This window comes from Corvus cornix, chromosome 6 (genome assembly GCF_000738735.6).
Source record: "Corvus cornix cornix isolate S_Up_H32 chromosome 6, ASM73873v5, whole genome shotgun sequence".
In the NCBI taxonomy this organism is placed as follows: Eukaryota; Metazoa; Chordata; class Aves; order Passeriformes; family Corvidae; genus Corvus; species Corvus cornix.
The window spans coordinates 20,117,703-20,137,575 of record NC_046336.1 but is presented as its reverse complement, the minus strand read 5'-3'; the positions used below and the strand labels follow the sequence as shown (position 1 = coordinate 20,137,575).

The window sequence follows — 19,873 nt, the reverse complement described above, 5'->3', positions numbered from 1 at the left end:
GCCCACTGATACCACGTGTGTTCCCTGCCCCTATGGGGGCCTTAGAGGTCTCCTGTACTTCTTTCAACTCAATTCCCTTCTGTGTTCATTCTGCTGGCAAACCCACACAACTGCTGCAACTGTTTTGTTTTGGAAGGAAGGAATAAAATCTCTGAGATTAGCATAAATATCTTATATTTGCAAGCAGCTGGTAAGATTTCTGCCCATAGCAGCACTGTCTGTGCCACACAAAGCATTCAGGGATGCCAATGGCTGATCCAGTGGAGAGGAAGCAAGCTCGGTATGCTGGGAATAGGACACAAGAGTGAGGCCCAGTGGAGCTGCACGTTCTTCCCTGCCTTGCCGTTAGAGAGCAGAGAGAAAAAATATCTGGACTTTACTGTCTTCTTTTTTTTGCAGTGTTGCTCTCTCTTCATTCACCTGATCTTGCAGACTGCTTTGGCCCTAATGCAGTACTGCTTGCTGGTCTGAATAAGAGAGCAGCTAGTAAAAGGATTCTGCCAATAGCCTCCTCTATCTCTCCCAGGTTTATTCTCAAAGGAGGATTGTTTTAACCCTTTGTTTTTTAACAACTAGGCTAACAACTAACCTCAGGGCAGTCATTATTCCCTGCAGCAACCGGCTGGGGTTCCTCAGGTACCTGACAAAGAATGCACTCTTTATCAAAGAGATAACCCTGATAAAAAATAGCTTTGTAGCTATGGGTCTGTTTGGGCTTTGTCTAGGTTGAAAAAGTGACAGTATTCTCTTTCTCTTTTGTGGTGCTTTTCAGGAGCCTCCAGAAAGTAATTTATGGGACTGCACATGATCTGGTTTTCCTTGTCCGGAAATGAAAATAATCTTTGTGATCCAGACATTGTGTAATTCCACCTCCATAGCCAGTCCTCTGATGTGTTTAAAGCTTTCTTTTTACCCCAGAGCATCTATCCAAAATAAACAGATGCATGTACAAATTTATCTACAACAACCAGATACAATCACAAACATTTCCAAATTCTCATAAATTTGAATCACTCTTGGACATCAGGATGTCAAATATTTCTATGAATTGGAAAATCTGTATATTTTTATTTTTTCAAATTTTCCAGCAGTCGTGCTTTGGCCCCAGAATAGCTTTATGTGAGACTCCATCTTATTCTGCAGAGCCTGGTTGAGCACAAGAACTGGTATCAGATGAGCTTAGCTTTTAGGAAAACAGTCTGCCTGATTGCTTAGTAAGTTTTTTGCACCTGGAAAGGCCATTTATACCATGGCATTGTCAGTTATTCTTTTAGAGAGAAAACAGGGAAATCTAGAAATCAGATGTGTGAACATACTTGTGCTTAGGTTCATACTTGTGCTTAGGACTAGAAAAGGGATTTGCAATAAATTTCCAGTCTTTAAAAGCCTAAGAAATTAAAATTGTACTAATTTTAACAGTATTCTGTTTATATATATGCATGGTAGACCTACAGTCCAGGATTTTTTTATTCCCTGTAGTAGAAGCCTTGGGCAAAGCTGAACAGAACTGTGCATCTGGGAATTTCTTTGGCAATTAAAACAGTATAGAATCTGTAGCCCTATACTATTGCTTCTCTGCACGGTCCCTCACTGGTGGGCTTCAGAAACTGCTCAGGGAATCTTGAACTACAGTGTTGGCTGGGGGGCTGAACTGGATGAGATGACCTCCTGAGCAGCTGTGCTTTGTAAGCATGGGACAGGTATGGCTGGTGTTTAAGGAGAGAGAACTGGAAGCTAGAAGGTTTTGTGTAATTTCAACTAGCCAGTGAATTTCATTGTATCTGCAAAGAATTAATGTATCAGCTCTGTGACTGTTATCTTATCTGTAAAATAGAGGAGTGCTCTGTCGCTGCCCATTTCTGGGAGGACTAAGCCTGCAGATTTCTTGCAAGTGGAGGATGCTTTGGTAGTGCCAAACCCAGAACATTATTGCAGTGTATTGATAACCTCTTCATTCAGCACCAGTTCTTCATATACAGTCTATTCTCTGTTCACAAGTGTGGTTTTCTCTTACTTTACATGAAGCTCTCAGCAAACAGGAGTAACCTCCTGGTGTCCCTCCCCGTTTTTTTTGTGTATTCCAGCTCCACCTATTCACCCAACTACCATGCAGTGAAGAGGGAGTCAGAGTTAGCTCTGGGGGACCCTGCTGCCTTGGAGAATGAAAGGCAGATTTACAAGAGTGTGCTGGAAGGTGGAGATATCCCATTCCAGGGGTTGAGTGGTCTCAAGCGACCTTCGAGCTCTGCTTCCACAAAAGGTAGGTGGTTAGAGCACTAACCTCTTCTCCATTCTGCACAGTGTTAAAAGCCAGGTGATATGGGGTGAACTGTTGCAAGGTTTAGAGTCCTATTCAAGCCAGTTGAGATTTATGCTGTCCTTCCTCTTTCCTATTCCCAGTGTTCTCTCCTTTTTCCTCTCAGACCACACTGGCCAATATTTTTCATGATGCCTTTAACTGATCCAGGTTCCTCTTCTCAAGAGAGACCAGCTCCCTCCATCCAGCACCTCAGCCACACCCCACACCCTCATGTTCTTCCTCAAGGCTGCTTAGGCTGGCCTTGCTATCCATCTGCTCCAACTGCCTTGCCATTCTAGAGCCCTTCCCTGCCTTTTCTGTTCTTCCCGCAGCAGTATCTTAGCAGGCCACACCAGTCTGCTGGCCTGGCTACCCCGGTGTAGCTGGTACCACACAGCCTCCTGCCTGCCAGGGCTGTGCAGAGAATGCACTGACACTGAACCCACTCACACTGAACCAGCAATTGCTGGCTGAACCAGCCCTGCAGGCTCCAGGAATGTGAGCCAGAAGAGACTGATCTCCTCCTCTTCCCTACCCCTATTGCAGACTCTCTAAAAGAGGCAAGGAAGAGCATGACTCCCGTCGGGGAATTGTACTGGGGAATGTATCTCTGAGCCAACTTCAACCTAAAAATGGCTTGAGATGGGGAGAGGACTGGAGAAGGAATGTGCTGGGTTTCTGAACTGCTCTCCCTAAAAATAGTACATCACACCAGAAAGGTCTCTCTGTCTCCATCTTCCAGCTGTTTTTCAGCATTTTGTCAGGCCTGTAGGGCAGGGAGTCAAACTGGATCTGAACAAAAAAAATCTGTTCAAACAGTTATTATTCCCCAAACTGCAATTGAACCTGAATGGTTATTTTGACATTTGAATTTGAACTCAAATCAGAAACAGACCTAAAAACTGCAGTCTAAGCTGAAACCAGACTTAATATTTAATCCTATTTTAAAAAAAATATGATGTCCTGGTCTGACTCCTTGTATTTTAAAGCAACCATGGCCAACCACATTGTCTGAAGGGCACTCAGCTTATTCCTAGTATGGGGAATCTCTAAGCAGGCATCTCTTGGGCAAGGTCAGCTGTGTTGTGTGCTTGTGCTAGCACAGTCAGCCTCTGAGTGTTTTCTCCCTCCCAGGAATAAACTGTTTGGCAAGCACTGTGCTGAGACAATAGTAGGTGTGATTACAGGCTTGGTATTAAGCCATTTTGCAATGTTAGTGCCTCTGCATTCTTGCTGACACCCTGATCCTGCCCAGAGTTCAGCTGCTCTTTTCCATGGTGCCACAGCTTCCCTGGAAGCTCATGATGCTTAGCACTTTTTAGGAGGGTACCTTAAAAGTGCTCCAGATTTGCTTCTGGCCAAGCCTCTCATTTTAGAAACGTTAGCAGCACTTCACCTATTCCTGTAAGCGTGGCTTGTTTTGCAATTTCTTCCTGCTTTTTTATATGTTTTGGAATTTTGTTTCTTTAAGGTGCATTTTATGAAATCCAAGCATGTTCTTTCTCCTTTCTCAATAGCTTTCTAGCACTTAAGCTAACAGGTTGTATTTATTTTATTCTGCATGCTTACCAGTGGATCGTAAAGGTGGGAATGCTCATATGACTGCACCCTCTTCAGTTAATAGCCGAACCTTTAACACTAGTCATACCGGTATGTTAGGTCACGCATGTAAACATAAGAAGCCCTTATCAGCTGCCAAAGCCTGCATTACTGAAATCCTCCCTTCTAAATTCAAACCCAAACTAGCAGCTCCAGCTGTTCTTGTGCAAGACAAGACGGGTATCTTGCTGTCTCATGAGAAAGCTCAAAGCTGCGAAAACCTTCGTAGCTCCACTGCCTTGCTTGATAATAAAAAGGCTTTCATGGTAGACATAGGGGAAAGCATAGAAAACATCTTGATGAAGTCGAAGCAAGAGTATGCCATCAAATCCGGCAGTACCATGAGCCTGCAGGAGTATGGCACCAACTCTAGGAAAGGCTGCTTGTTCCCTGCCTCCAGAAAGAGTGGTATGGAGTTTACAATGCTCTATAAAGACATGCACCAGATCAACCGGTCCAGGATCCATTTGGACACAGTCTCCTCCTGCAGCGTGAAGGATATTGCATCTCAGTTTGAGAATGAAGCAAAGGACAGGATGGAGCACAGTCTTAGTCGAGAGGATTCAGAGCAGATCCCCAAAGACACCGTTTCCTCCCGTATCAGTGCCTTTGAGCAGCTGATCCAGAGATCCCGATCAATGCCCTCACTTGACTTTTCTATTGGGCTAAACAAACCTACCACTTCTCTTCAGTCTAAAACTTTGCTGAGTGCTGCATACTCTGCAGAGATTCTTCTGGATTTGTCAAAAGCACACCAAGAAGAGAAGGATGTTGCCAGCTTTGCAGATAAATCCTCCCGCTCCTGCAGCAATGTGGAGGACACGGCTTCAGATGTAAGTGATGTCATCCCTATGGACACACTTTCAGCTTGCACTGATGAGATAGATCTTCTCTCCAATGCCTCCAATGACAGTGGCAGCAGCAGCAGCAACCTCAATGGGCCTCAGAAGCATAAAATAAACAGATGCAAAGGCGCATGCCCAGCTTCCTACACCAGGTTCACTACCATCCGAAGGCATGAACAGCAGCAGGCCTCCAGGAACCCTGATTCCAAAGGAGATGTCTATGGGGATAGGCACATGCTCCCCAGAAATGTCTACCTAATGAGCCCACTCCCGTTCCGATTGAAAAAGCCCTTCCAACACAAATCCTGCAGAACTCCACCCCCAGACTGCCTGGCAAGCCTGGCAGTGCCCAGCCCTGACAACCCTGACGACCCCATACAGCTGCAGGGGAGTGTAGGAAACAAGAGTCACCACTCCCAGCACCAACCTTGCTCCAGAAGCGGGCCTCTTGCTCCCAGGCGCCGGTCCTCCTTTGACGTTGTGGAGAGGCTTAGCTACTTCCCCACCATGGGATCTAGCCGGGATAGCTTCGCAGGCCAGGCTGGCACTCCTGACTCCTTAAACAATGGGAACCCTGTTTCATATGCCCTCTATCACAGCCTGGACACAAACAACAACCCGCAAAGTGAACTTGGGACGTACCTAGGAGGTGGTTTTTGTGTTCTTTACCAGTGTCCCTTTATTTGTCTTCTTTCTTCCATTCTCCTCCTCTTTTCTTCCACAACCCTTGCATTTTTACGTCCCACCTTTACATCCCCTGACTCTCTGGTTTTTTCCCCCTAGTGTGTCTAATGTCCTTTGCGTGTCTTGCTGAGCAGTTTTGTTCAGGGCTTGTTAACAGCTGCACTTCTGAGAAACGATTTCCGCTGCGTTTCTAATCACATCAGGTTCAGTTTCTCTGGAGCAGCTCTGGGGATGCAAGAATCTCAACATGAGATATTTCTAGTCCTGTATCATTTACACACGTGGGAATTATAAGCCAAACGCAGATGATTTGCTTTAAGGAGTAGTTTCTCAAGGTCTAGTTGTGTGTGTATGCGTGTGTGTGTGTATTAAACTTTTCTCAACAGTAAAATGCCAAATCATACTTTGATGGCACTTTGATTCTTCACAAAGTCCTTCTATGTCTTTACACTTTCCTGTATCATTATTTTCTCCCTGTTCTTGGATCTTTGTTCACATGTACAGCCCAAAAGGGAAAAAAATGAAAATGGATAAATTATCAACATCTGATTGGCAATTTGGTCAATGGCAATTGAGAATCCTTACTGTCATAACGGAAACAAAGTGTTTAAAAATACCTATTTTTTTCCTTTCTGGTTATGCTAGGTAAATCCATGTGTATTTTAACTTCCTTATGTTGTTTTGAAGTAGATTCAGAATCACCAAGGCATTTTGCACCAGTTGATTACATGGAAACTCCAGAAGAAATTATCCGCAGGCGGCATGATGATAAAGAGGTAATGCCCTCCTTTACGACCTAATAACAGTAGTAGCAGCTCCACATACGAGCAATACAGCATTTAGCCTTATGTAAGGGCGTCTTGTATGTCCATGGCTATGTGTCCTGGAAGTTAGAGTAGCAAGCAGTAACTAGTATGTTTTACTTTCAATACTCTCTGCCACTGATTTGCTGTATAATGTGTATAGTCCAGTTCAGCTTGTTTCAAATAAACCTGATAGTTCTTATCAGTTGCACAAAATTATGTATAGGGACTTTAAATAATATAAGAAGTTTGGGAATGTATGGGAGATGTGGTATAACACCCCAGTACTTGCAGAAAAAGATTGGTAATCTGTAATTGTTCTTTATGCAAGCCACTTGAGTCAGTATTAATCAAACTAGTGAAAACAGTATTTTTCCTGTGGGGGTCCTCAAGTCTTGAGCAGCAAGTGTAAAATGTTTTAAGCTATCAGAAAGTGGGAGGTTTTCCCCCAGTGCAAACTAGAATTCTTTATGGTGTCTGAAGTTTTTGTTGACAGAATGCAGCAGTCCTTTCTGAAATGACTGGGCAACACTGGGACAAGCTGAAATAATAGGAAAGCCATATAGACTTTTCAGCACTGAGTGTATTCAAGCTGGGTTAAAGAAGTTATAAAATGATTGCTTTCCTGGAAGATGGAATTAATTTCCCCTGCCTGGGAGGAAAAAAAGTTTTACTTTTAGTGTTAATGTTCGGAGTTCAGATAATGTTTATGTGTGCTCTGAAATATGGTAAAATCTGCTCTTAATTCCTATGTGAAAAATGTTTTTTTGCTGTCTTCTCCTGTGAAAGTTAGTACTTTCCCCACTTCCAAAAATCCAGCATGAAAACTTGTGTAAGATCAAAAACCTGAATTCAGTAAGACTTTCTGGTTTCAAATTAATTGCCACATAGCTGAACTCTTCAGCTTAAAGTCAGCCCCAGAAGGTGAAAGAATCCTTCTGCCCTCATACACAAGAATGCATGTTTCCATTAATGTGCCAGAGACTTTAGAAATCCAAATTAATTCTTAGATGTTTATTTACTTTATTTTACAAAGTGTGTTACATGAGCCCAAAAGAAATACGGGAGAACCTGAATGGGGTTAGGCACTCTCCCAAGCTCCTTGCAAGGCTTAGGAGAATTTGGTGCCTCGGAACTTACCAGTGGGGCTGATTCAGGTCTCTTGGAAGTCAATGAGAGAAACTCCTTTTCGGTTGAAGGGGATTTGGAGCAGCTCTGCATTATCAGCAATCTTCTTAGAAGCTCCTAGGACCTGCCCAAAACTTAGAAGAAGTCCTCATTGACTTCCATCAGCTTTGGATCAGATCCTCTGTATGAGCTGGATTTCAATTATGCCATAATGATGATGTACCTTCTGTGTAAAACGAAAGGGCATTGTGTAGTTAGTAGAAACAGTATTTGATACTGAACTGTAAAGCCCCAGCTATTTGCAGGGACCTCAGGAATTTTAAGTCACATTTATGGCAGCTTTTGAATGCCTTTAACTAGATGATTTACTGCCCATTTTATGCAATTTTATGGCAGAAACTTTTAGAGGACCAGAGACGGCTTAAACGTGAGCAAGAAGAAGCTGATATTGCCGCTAGAAGGCACACAGGGGTTATTCCAACGCACCATCAGTTTATCACTAATGAGCGCTTTGGGGATCTCCTAAATGTAGACGATACAGCAAAGAGGAAATCTGGGTCAGAGGTCTGTTTCAGTTACCTCAGTCTGCTGCTTGACCCAAAGCAATAATTGCCTCTCACAATGTTGCGCTTTAGGCCGACATTAGCTCTTCAGAGAATGTCGTTTGTTGTTTTTTTTTCCACCTTCCCCTTTCCCATTCCGGCTTCATTTAGATCTGCTTTGACTCTTATGCCTGGTAGATTAATTGATATCTCTATACCAAGCTGCATATATTAAAGCATGCCTGCTGAGAATTGCTGGTGCACACCTGTGATGCATGCCTTTAAATATCAGCTACATAGTCAATCAAAGGCCTTCTACATCTTTTGCATCATATTGCTACATTGTCTTCTTGTCTGTGCCTTATGCTTAGAAACTTCATGTCTTGATCCTGACCATGCGGCTATCACATAGGTTTTTTTAGAAAGACATTGTTTCTTCTCTTGAAAAATGCTTAATGTCCTTTAGAAACAATCAGAAAACAGTCTGAGCATGTTTCACTGTGTACAACCTGGTTGGACTTTCTGAAAGAGACAAAGGAGGAGGTACATATTTTTCCCAGGAGCCCAAGGCACTTTTCTGGAGCGCTGGATGCTAGTCCAGGTGTTGTGGCCAAATGCCTTTCCTGCCTCACATGGATTGCTGCTGAGCTCTTGACAGCCACTCTGTTTCCCCAGAGGTGCTGCACTGTGGTGCACCACCACTGTGGTGGTGGGTGAGGTGCTCACCATGTGGATGGAGTACACCTGTCTGCCCTTCAGTTTCAAATGCTCTAGAGCCTCATGAATGCGACTGCTTCTTATTTTATGCTCTGTTACCAAAATGACTTTAAAATTGTCTGAATAGTTTGTGGCCATTAGAAAATCAGCCAAGTAAACCTTTAGAGCCTAGGCCTGCTGTCAACATCCATTTTGGCTCTTTAGCCACTGAAGACTTTTTTTTAGGTATGTCCTTAATTTATTCGTATTTCCTCTTCACCTTTGTCTCTTTCTTACCAATTGATACAGAGTACATGGGTCACATTGCAGTATTCAGCAGGGCCAGGTAATAATCAATAAGAGCCACATCAAATAATATCCTACTGTTTTTCCCAGCTAATAAATTTTGCTTTTCCATTCAAATGTCAAGAGAAATTTGGTCCTGGAGCCCCAGTAACTGTAGTTACTGGAGCAGCTTTCATTCATCAGGGTTAGTCACATTTAAAAGTTGACTGCTGTTAAATCCATTTCCTGTAGAGCTCCTAATTACGGCTATACCAGAAGTTGGCACTTTTGTGTCCTGGTGGGAGATGCCCACGCAGCATATGTGGACTGTAATACCAGTTGCACACAAGCTTGTAGCAGAATACCTGCATACAATTTCCTCCCCATGCTAATGTTAGCTGTAGAAGAGTTTGGGTGATTTTCCCCAGCAGAGGGTTGAAAACCTAATTATTATTTTAATATATTGATTTTCTTTTTTGATCTTCAGATGAGACCTGCTAGAGCCAAGTTTGACTTTAAAGCACAGACGCTAAAGTGAGTACAGCTTGTTACTCCTACCTGGAGTGTTCTTCCTCTGCTTTTTCCCCTAGGATGCAGCATTTTTGAAGTGTCATGTACTTGGATTCATGTTTTGGGATGTCTTTCCAGCGACTCAAAGCAAAATTGTCCATAGTAAGTCAGGGAAAAGTAACATGAACCTTGCAGGTCACAGCATCTAAAAGACCTTTAGGAAAATGTTTTCTTTCTCAGTGCATCTCTATCCCACATGATTTTTAGGACAAACTTGCATTCTTAACTGCAACAAGTGAGTGCTCTACCCGGCAGGTGGGTGGAGCCACAGGAGAAGAACATCCTTTTCACTGTACAAAGCATAGCCCAAGGGCAGAAGGGACTTAAACAGATACCTAGCTTTAAGCGTGTGGGCCCCTGACTCAGGATTTTCCTGATTCAGAACATGTGAGCGTGCAGAGTGGTCGCTGCTCTCCTGGCATCTATGGATACATCAGCGGATATTTCAGATGTCATTGTTGTACCTCCAAGCCCTGTTGTGGTCCTTTGCGTGAATCCCGCGACACTACTTGTTCTTTTTGGGAAAGACTGCTATGAAGAGAAGGCCTGGAAAGCCTCTTTCTCTGCATGAGCCTGGAGAAGCTCTCGTTTTAACATTGCTAGGGAGGGAAGAAAGAATTCAGTGAAGGACCTGTTGGCTTTTGTCTCAAGTGCTAATGTCCTGAGAATATTTTTTATATGTTCTATAGGTGATGATTTGTAATAATTTAAATAGGCTCTCCCCAGCAACTATAATAAAACTGAGGCAGGTTAGGTGTAGCTGTTTTGTCCCTTGAGTAGAATATACCAGGGTGCCAGACAAAAGTGAAGCAGAGCTTGTAAAAATTGTCTTAGAAAAGGCTGTGTTGTTTATCTTCCTCTGGGGACCCAAGTAGTAAGTTTATGAGCCTAGTGCAAGCTGGCCACAGTTCTTCAAGCTGCAGACATTAATAATTTTAGCACTAAAGCCTGTCGATGGAAATTCCAATTTTTAGCCCAGTTGAGGTCAGTAGTTGCACAACCACAGGCTGACCATCAGTGCAATCACTGCAGGATCAACAGCACCATGTGAGGACGCTCTGCTAATCAGCAAACTAGCTCACATTAAAATCATGTGTCTCTTCGGAAGGCACTTGTGACATGATTGTTTCAAAACAGGAATTGAGGGCTGCTCATCCTATCCAACATGGAAAGTTGGCAGTGTCATATTTGGCTTGAGTTTGACCCCATTGCTTCTGGAGCGTATGTGGTTATTAGAGCACTCACAGGCCAACTTTTTTGACAGGATGCCCAAAGAGCAAGAGAGGTCTTGCACATCACAATATGAACAGAGTAATCCTCAACATTAGCTTGTGCTTTGGGTGGAGCATGATGTGTATCAACATGCTGATGCAGACCTTGGTACCTAGGGATTGCTGGACAGAAAAAGAGCAGGTCTGTTCTCTGGTGAAGTTCTGATGGAGTGCTTGTGTTGTTAACAGGGAACTTCCTCTGCAAAAAGGAGATATTGTTTACATTTACAAGCAGATTGACCAGAACTGGTTTGAAGGTGAACACCATGGCAGAGTTGGCATCTTCCCACGATCATACATAGAGGTAGCTGCTTTCCTTGCAGGTGTTCTCTTTGTCCACTCCCTTTCTGCCAGAGACCAGTTTATGGGCTTTGTGTGTGAGACTTAGCTGATTCTGTTTGTTCATTCTAGCTCCTTCCACCAGCTGAGAAGGCTCAACCCAAAAAGCCATTACCATTGCAAGTATTGGAATATGGAGATGCTATTGCTAAATTCAACTTCAATGGAGATACCCAAGTGGAAATGTCCTTCAGAAAGGTAGGACTTCTGTTGTGCTGATGAATTGAATCCAGACATGATGATGTTTTTTAGGTCTAGTAACTTGCAATTTCCAAATGAAAGCTCCAATAAGATGAGCTCTGTATTCAGGAAGGATTCCTCTTCATCACCTATGTTTTTAATCCGCAGTCATTATGCAGTGCATTGCAGTTATTGTTGCAGGTAGGCTAAATCAAAAAGTGCCAATTGCTTCCTTAGGTCTAATTGAGGAGATACTTTGAGCACAAGTGCTGGAAACCTGGCTCTGCAAGGCAAATTAGATACTTGGTGACAGGTCTCTCCAGATTGATTAGATTCAGTGGAGGTGCACACAGTTACATGATAATGGTGATTTAGAAGAGAAGGAAACTGGATTCACCTTCCCCATACTACAAGCCAAACCACTGAGCAAGCTAAATTCTGTGGTATTGAAGTGACTGGCTAGACCTGACTGCAGAGTGAAGGTAGGGGAACGGGTTGTGTAATGGCTGTTCAGAGCAAAGTCAGCTACATTTAGATTAAGTAGCAGAATTTCTCCATCTCAACCAGCTTTCTGTTTTGCTGCTCAGATTAGATCTTCTCTGTCTTCTCTTTTAATTATATATGAAGGCGAGGCTTGCAGTGTATATTAAGGATCTGGAAGTCACTTTATTTGTTAGCAAAACAGGAGAGACCATAGGGAGACCTAGGTTAAACTGCAGACCTGTGCATACTTTCTGTACACCTCATACCCCTGAGAGTCTCGTGGTCAGCCTGAAACTTCTGGTTTCCATTTTTAACTGGCTTTAGCAAGTAGGGTCTTGAAAATGTGAGCATAACTGAGTCTGCAGACAGACCAAGTCAGCACCAGAAGATCTGCAATTTTTTCCTTCTCTGAACTGAAAAACATAATTCTCACCCAGAGTTTAGGGTTAGGATAATTGGAAGTAGGCTGAGAACCACCAATTATTTTAGGTTGGCTGCAGCAAGATTAAAAATGTAATCTGCTTTGGAATGATGAAACGTGTTAAAATCAGAGCTACATTGCTATTCCATCCCACAGGGTGAGAGGATCACGTTGATTCGACGAGTGGATGAGAACTGGTATGAAGGAAGAATCTCTGGCACCAGTCGCCAAGGCATCTTCCCTGTCACTTACGTGGAGGTGCTCAAACGGCCAGTGGTCAAGAATGCCATTGACTATCCTGACCCACCAGTGTCCCTCTCCCCCAGCCGCAGCGTGACAGCTTCACCACAGGTATTGGGACTAGACGCAGCCAGGTTCAGCACCTTATAAAACAGAGGGATATTGCCATTCTTGTGCAAGAAGCAATAGCTGGAAAAAAACTTTATTTAAGACTAGAATTTTGTGCCATAAAAGCCACATGCTCCCTTGCAGTAAGCTGCAACTGCAGGAAAAGGTGATGTTTCGTTTACCTGAAAGGTTAATGAGCAGATCATTTGGGGATTTGGAGACTCAGCATTTTATCTCTGATGTGTAGCTTGAATCCAGGCCAGGTTGAAAGGGCTGCAATTCACAGCCATGTAATTAAATTTCACTGCCGGAGATGGAATGAATTGGTGATCCAGCTTCTCCTGAATATGTGTTTACACTTCACACACCTTTTCTGTGATGAGGGGAATTTTATATTATGACTATTAGAAATGTGTCATAGACTGCTGTAGTCTGTAAGAGTCATTATGTTGATCCCAGTCAGCTTGAATTAAGCTGTATATCTGCCCCTGTATGATCTAACTCATGACCAAGGTTTTTGGAGACAGGGTCAGGAGAACAGCCTGTATTATTTGAAACTGGTGCTAAAGGAACTCAGGTTTTGAGCACAGGTCAGTCTGGAATCTTCCATGAATATTAGATTCACTATAAACCATACTGCAGTTCAAAGCAGAAATCAAAATGGCCCCAGGTAACTGTATGGGGATCCCAGAATGTTTGCCATGGCAAACTTATCAGGGAGATAGTGAGTCTCTAAATCCCTTTGTTTTGCTCCCATCCTGCAAATACTCATGCCAGAAGAAGGTCAGCATACATGTCTGGGTCATGGCTGTGAGGTTCTGGTGCATCTCCCTCTCAATCGTGGGACCAAAACAAGACCAAGATTGCAAGAAACATAAGTGGAGAATTGGGATTGGGAGGAAGGGATACAGATATGATACCGAAAGGATGGGGAAAAAAACGCCATGACTCATGCCTGTTGTCTCTCTGGATCTTTCCTAAAAGGAGTGTTTTTAGTCTTAGTCACTGTGTAAAGAGGAAAAACTTGTTGCTTGTTTGGGATTCTCAGTCAGAGTGGACCTCAGCTGAGCTTTTCTGTGAGGTTGGCAGCCTCTCCATAGCTGTAGCCTATCTTCCACAAGCTCCCTGCAAGCTTCTCCCTTTGATGGAAGGGATCATATCCACCTTTTTTTTGTTTCCTTTGCTATTCTTTTGATTCCTCCCCTAATAAGTCAGTACTCCCCCTAGTTTTTTGCCTGACTTGGCTGAGGACTGAGAAACAGTCTGACCAGTGCTAATGTAGCTGTTCTCTCCATGCTGCTGGTGGTAAAAGCTAAGGGCAGGACTTGGTAGTGTGTTCTGCCCTTATAAACACAGGACCTATTTTAATCACCTGAAGAGCAAACAGCCACAGCTGACTTTTTTGATCCCTTTCTCCTGCACAGCTTCCACAGTGCATGTTTCCCAAGGAGCAGGCATTGCTCATGCTAGAGTTGGATAAAGTCAAAGTTCATTGCAGCAGCACATTCTGGCTGGATCCACAGTGTGAACTGCTGGGGCCCCAGCTATTGCTGCCAGGTTGGTCAAATGCTGCATTCTGTCATCATGATGGTGGCTTCACCTGTTCCCTGAGGGACTTAGAGCTTATGGTATGAAGTCACAGGTCTTCCACAAGGTGTTTCGTGTCTGGAGAAGGCTGGAGAAGAGTATTAGCAGCACAGATACAGGCTGGACTCTGTGGTTGGAGTAGCTGTGGACAGCATGTTCTCCAACACAGCACACCATCCGTAGAAAACTTACGCATGTGGTCACAGATCTGCTTCTCTCCACACTTGCTCTCCCTCCTTTTACTTTTGCTTGGTTTTGTATTTCCTTTGTTATTTTTTTGTTCACTTCTTTCTTTTTCTCTCCTGCTTTTGTCTCCTTCAAGTCTCCCAGCTCTGAGCTGCTCCATACTCCAACTCCTCCGCCTTTGCCTTTTGCGCGCCGCGCTTTGTCTCCAGAGGTGCAGGCGGTCACATCCGAGTGGATTGCTCTGACCGTGGGAGTGTCTCCCAGCACCACTCCTGCCATAACTCCTCCATTGCCTCCTCTGCCTGAAGCCTCCCTCTCTCACACTGACTATCTCTCGCCTTCTGCTGCAGCCAGCCCTTCCCCCACAGTCAGCCTCCACCATTCTCATCTCTCTGGCTCCTCGACTCCCAGGTCCATTAAATCCCCATTGCCCTCTTCCTCATCCAGACCTCAATCCTCTGCCCACAGTTTCTACCAGGCCACTCCACAAAGTGAAGAAAAGTTTGTTGACTCCCCTCCTCCCAGCATGGCCTACTCTAACTCCTCGCGCTGGGCAGTGGAGAGCCCCGAAAGCATCCTCGCAGAGCAGCGTGACACCACTGCCAGCCAAGCCTGGCTCCAAAAGACAGGAGAGGGCAGCAGCCACCCCGAGCAGAGTGCTCATGCTGTCCCCAAGATCTCTGCTGAGCGCTGCCTGAAACCATCCCAACTAGACATGCGTGCGAGCCCAGAAAGGAGACCTGTGGGTTCCTCTGAGGACAACCAGTTGTGTCAGGAGCTAATGGCTATTGTTCAGGGAGGTAAAACAGAGAAAAGAGACGTGAGGAAAGGTGATCTGGGAAAGTTTCAAAGCGGGGAAAAGAAGGTACTTCTCCTGCATGTGTGTGTGCTGCTCTGAATCGCTGATTTTTGTTTAACTGGTGGGTTGAGGTTTGTGCTGCTCTGCTGGCAAAGCAGAGCCAGTGGCTGCCACATGTCATTTTGATGATCCTAAGACATTCTTTCAGGGGTCACTAGTGGCATTCACTTGATAGCAGATCAAAAAGTTTTAGAAGGGGCTCAAGAGCAGTGTAGAGAAAATTATTTTAGAATAGACAACACAGGACTGACACAATCAGTCACATCTAGTGAGGTGATTGTCCCTGATAGTGTCTATTACCAGATGTGTCAGATGAAAGCATCACACAGGCCCCACTGTGTAGAATACAGACTATTTCATGCTAATCAGAGATTTTACAGTGTGCAGTGGATCATTGGTTATAGAATTTGTTTTGCTAAAGCCAAGGACCAAAAAGCATTTTACACATCAGCCTGGCTCCTAGAATCACAAAAGGTGTCCCTGTTCATCCTGGAGCCTGTGGTTTAGTGAACCTTAGTCTGGGATGTACCTGACTAAGGGAGTCTTGATTGTTATCTATGTATTGAGAGGAAGTTATTACCTTCGCATTTCTAAAATTACGTGAAAGGCTCTAGCCACAAATGAGAATTAGACCTAGTGATGCTTTCCCCCAAGAGTTTTTTAGTTATATATAGCTGTATGTTACAGTTAGAGGAAACACAGAAGGAACTCTCCAGTAGCTTCTGCAACATATCTTCTGCCCTCAGTCTTTGTATAGGATACATGCCTTACTTTGCAGCTCTCTGTTGCCTTGGGGCCCGTTGTAGGGTACAGCTAGTCCAATTACATTACAGCACCCCAATGCGTGGAAGTTTGGAGAATTTGAAATCATAGAATTATAAGTACTGTCTTGGATGCACTGCAATAGCCTCCATGACATACCCCAACATCTAGCCAATATTAAATACTGAGAAAACAGGGTTTCCAAGATGACATGTTTCACACTGGGAAAACTTACGACAAATAATTTGATTTCTGCTTGAATCATAACCAGAAGTCTACTGGGAGCTGTGTAAAGGCTGTACTGTTTACCATCTAGATATATTTTTAGTAGCATTTTTTAGACTTAACCTGCATGTTTAAAACAGAGTGAGGTGGTCAGCTCAGACAAACCAAGTGGAAACTGCACTTGTCTTTGCATGGAATTACTGTTGCTCTGTGTGCTTCAAATTTACTGCATAGTAGATGCTCTTATCACTAGCAGTAATGGTGCCAAGAGAGTGTGTGCCAAGCTGACCAATTTTTCTTTTCTTCAAAAGACTGCAGACTCAAAAGTATTCTCTTCATCTGCTCCTCTTTCTTCCTCTACCCTCTCTTCCTCTACTGTCACAACACAGCCACCTCCCAGACTTACACGCAGAGTCAATAAGCCACAGGTAATCATCTTTGTTGATTACTCTTCCATTACTTAGAGTTGTTTCCATGCCATGCTATTGTTTTGTCATATGCTTATTTAGCCATTCATCGATTACACAGGTGAGATAATTTTCCTCTAATTTAGGATTTTTATTAAAAAAAGAAAATTACTTCCAGGCTGTGCAGAAGGGCAGGTATGGGCGAAATCTTCAGCTGCTGCAAATCTGCATAGATCAAGTCTAGGTTTCTGCTTGTTTGTACCAGCTGAGGATCTGTTTATCAGTTCCTCCAAAAGATTAACTCAGGGCTTACTTAGTTCTGACCTTGAGCTCCTACAGCTTGATTGCGTTATAATGCAGTGTCAGTGGCCTTCTCAGTAGGAATGGTATAGCACAAGAAAATTTGGTTCAGGTATTGTTTAACTGCCTGAGATAGGGATTCAGGGTTTGAGCATCTCAGAGCTGGGGATAAGGCATACACAACTTTGTATCCACAATGGCAGTGGCCTGCTCTGATCTCAGGGAGGATTCTAAGCTCTATTGCTGCGAGCTACAAACGTTTTTAAAGAGGGATGCAGTAGTGTCTGTGCAGCACTGTGTCTGGGGTGCCCAGGGTGTGGGAAAGAGCAATGCTTACATCTGCTGGTGCCTCATCAGTCCTTCAAGGCAGCTTCCACAAGATGGCAATATTTGAAACAGTAAGTTCATAATTAGCAAAAACTGGACTGAATTTGTAGTGATGGGTATTGGGGAAGCAATCTTTGGCTTGATCAGTGAACCAGGCAAGTTGCTCATGCAGGGTGAATGTGGGAAGTAGTTGCCAATGTCACTTACTTTCTTGATTAGATTGAGAGAGAGAGAGCTTAAACCCTGAGATTTTCCTATTACCTTTCCTCATTTTCTTCCACTTGTCAGCTTGCACAACTTTCTACGAAACAACCATCTCCTGCTTCCCTTTCACTTTCAATATCTGTGTCCAATAGAATACATATTCTGCTTCATGTTAAAAATCCACCGAAGTTTCCTGTGTTGGCCTTTCTCCTGAGCTCTGACCTGCTTGGTCCTGCTGGTGCTTGCACTGAATATATGTGATCCAAAAGAGCAGGAGGAAAGAGCCACGTTTAGGCAAAGATGTTTCTCTCCAGTGATGATTAGCACACAGTTCTATTTTGGGTGTTCCACCTAGCTGTAATAAGACCCTGTGGCCTTTCTTTGGAGTCAAAGACAAGTCAATATTTATATTTTATATGCCTTGACAATCAGAGCATATTGTCAGTATCAAGTTAAAACTGTGTGACATTAGCAGTAGTCTTGACATCCTTTCCAGCTCTAGGTCTACAGTTGTTTAGGGAGCAGGAGTGGTATTTGTATGTGCAAATGACTTCTCATTATCTGTGTGACCCATACAGAGGCTGAGTTTCAGCAGAACTTCAGGTAATACCCTGGAGGCTTTTCAAAAATCTGTACCTCTCAACTGATTTTAATCAAATGAGAAAAGCACTTAGCAGACATGGAAATGAGACATTACATTTGGGTTTTCTTTCCATTAGTGTCTATCCCTGGTGTTTGAGGTACTTTATGATTTTAAATTTTAGTTTTCTTTCTCATTATAGAGAACCTGTCCAGACATGAAATCCTGACCCAGGGTTATTTGCAGGTCTAAGACCCCTTTGGTATAGGACTGGTGTAAGGACTGTGTTCTTGCCTGTTCCATCAAGTAAAAATATAAATTGCATTGGTTCTTTAAACTGTTCTGAGGTTCCCTTTTGTTTGCTTTCACAGTCCAAACTAAAAAGAAAAAAGAGTTACCTCACAGCATGTGAAGATTATTTCAAGTATAACTTACAGATAACTTGTTTCGATATTCTAGTAAAATATGTTATTAAGGAGTAAGATGATCTATCAAATTAATTTATTTCAGGGAACCTGCAGGAATTTTCTAGTCTAATTCCTGTTCTACTCTGAGATCCTATTAGCGCAGTGTGACAGTCAGCAGTGGTGCCAGCAAGCGTGAGCAGTGCAGTAGCTTTGGCCCTGGGGCTGGACTGTGGCTGGGGAAGGCAGGATTGGCTGCACAAGGGTCCCTGTATCCCCAACAGGAGGGATGTTGGTGGGGACCCATCTGCTCCTTTGCACGTGTACAAAACCACTCCGGCAGAGTGGTAATTTCACCTGCTTTTGGCTGGTAGAGGGGAGAGTGTATGAGGTGGATGTTCAGACCCCATGTTCTCCAGCACAGACCAAATACCTTTAGCATGTTCCTTGCTTTGCACCATGTTCAAGGTAAACTTTCACCCCTCCAGTGGTTTTCTGTTGCTCCACAGATTCAGCACAGCAATGTTTCTGCTGAGTGCTTGCTGTCCAAGGCAGAGCTGCCCAGCCTGAAGCAGGCATTGGGACCTGCTTCCCAAGAGAAATGCATTTTTCTGCTGTAGACATGCCCTTCTGATCCAGGGTCCAGGGAGTCTTTCCACTGACTATGACAGCCTTCAGGTTAGGCTGCAGCCTTTTCAGTGTCCTTTGTGAGAGCTCTTCAGCCAGATCTCCAATCGCTTTCACCAGAGCTGGGCTTGGTGTGTGCAGGGTTTTTCCTTTTGTTTTGCCTGGGCTGGCGAGGCCTCCCTGCTCTTTGCATTCTTTGCATTCACATGTGGGAGCATCACTGCTGATGAGTGCCCTCCTCTGAGGGAACACCAATTTGTCTGTCTGTCTCGTGTGTCTATTAGTCTGTTCTGTTTAGCTTCATCTTTGCTAATGTAGCTCTTTAACTCCCACCCGAAATGGATGGAAGATGCATAAACAAGAGCTGCAATGGATAGATGCACTGATGACCTTGAACTTTACAAGGAGCAGGGAGAGCACTGTTGAGCAGTCCCAGCATCTTTCTTCCTAACATTTAAAACCTGCCTTAGGGCTTTTCTAGGCTCTTAATGTAAAACCTTTTTCTCGTAATTTTTCAAACTTGTGATGCTCTTTAGATCCCTCCCCAGAGTCCGTATGAGGTGGAAACACTGGCCGGCTGTACTTTAGGACTGACTGTACTGCATATTTGTATATACACTCTGTAGACATGGAGACATAGAGACTTAGCACTTGCTTAAGTTTATTCACTTAGTCTTAACAAGGCACATAGTGTGGCTGAGCAGGTGGAGGTTGAGATGCCCTCATGTGTTATGAATACTTGGTCACTTTTGGAGTCTTCAGCAGTAACAGGGCTGGCTCAGTGTTTTGGGGGAAGTCTTTTATACTTTGGAGCTGTGCCAAACACTTCCCAATTCCTCAGCCTCCTCTGGCACAAGGGAACCACCACTGTAGGTAGTACATGGACTGTCTAAACCCACATTTGAAGAGCAT

The 19,873-nt window shown here is 43.8% G+C and overlaps 1 protein-coding gene across 14 annotated transcripts in view; it reads left to right on the top strand.

Annotated features, from left to right (window-relative positions):
• SORBS1 (sorbin and SH3 domain containing 1) overlaps window positions 1-19,873 on the top strand; it is a 75,113-nt gene that overhangs the window by 47,677 nt on the left and 7,563 nt on the right. For 7 of the 14 annotated variants that reach the window (XM_039554117.1, XM_039554119.1, XM_039554118.1 and 4 more), the window contains 10 exons: window positions 2,085-2,260; window positions 3,872-5,392; window positions 6,118-6,203; window positions 7,755-7,922; window positions 9,369-9,415; window positions 10,912-11,026; window positions 11,134-11,259; window positions 12,302-12,496; window positions 14,403-15,131; window positions 16,424-16,540. In XM_039554117.1, the coding sequence (XP_039410051.1) occupies window positions 2,085-2,260; window positions 3,872-5,392; window positions 6,118-6,203; window positions 7,755-7,922; window positions 9,369-9,415; window positions 10,912-11,026; window positions 11,134-11,259; window positions 12,302-12,496; window positions 14,403-15,131; window positions 16,424-16,540 (3,280 nt within the window). The remainder of the gene's footprint in view (window positions 1-2,084; window positions 2,261-3,871; window positions 5,393-6,117; window positions 6,204-7,754; window positions 7,923-9,368; window positions 9,416-10,911; window positions 11,027-11,133; window positions 11,260-12,301; window positions 12,497-14,402; window positions 15,132-16,423; window positions 16,541-19,873) is intronic. The other 7 variants (XM_019292223.2, XM_010412074.4, XM_039554126.1 and 4 more) reach the window with 2 other exon arrangements.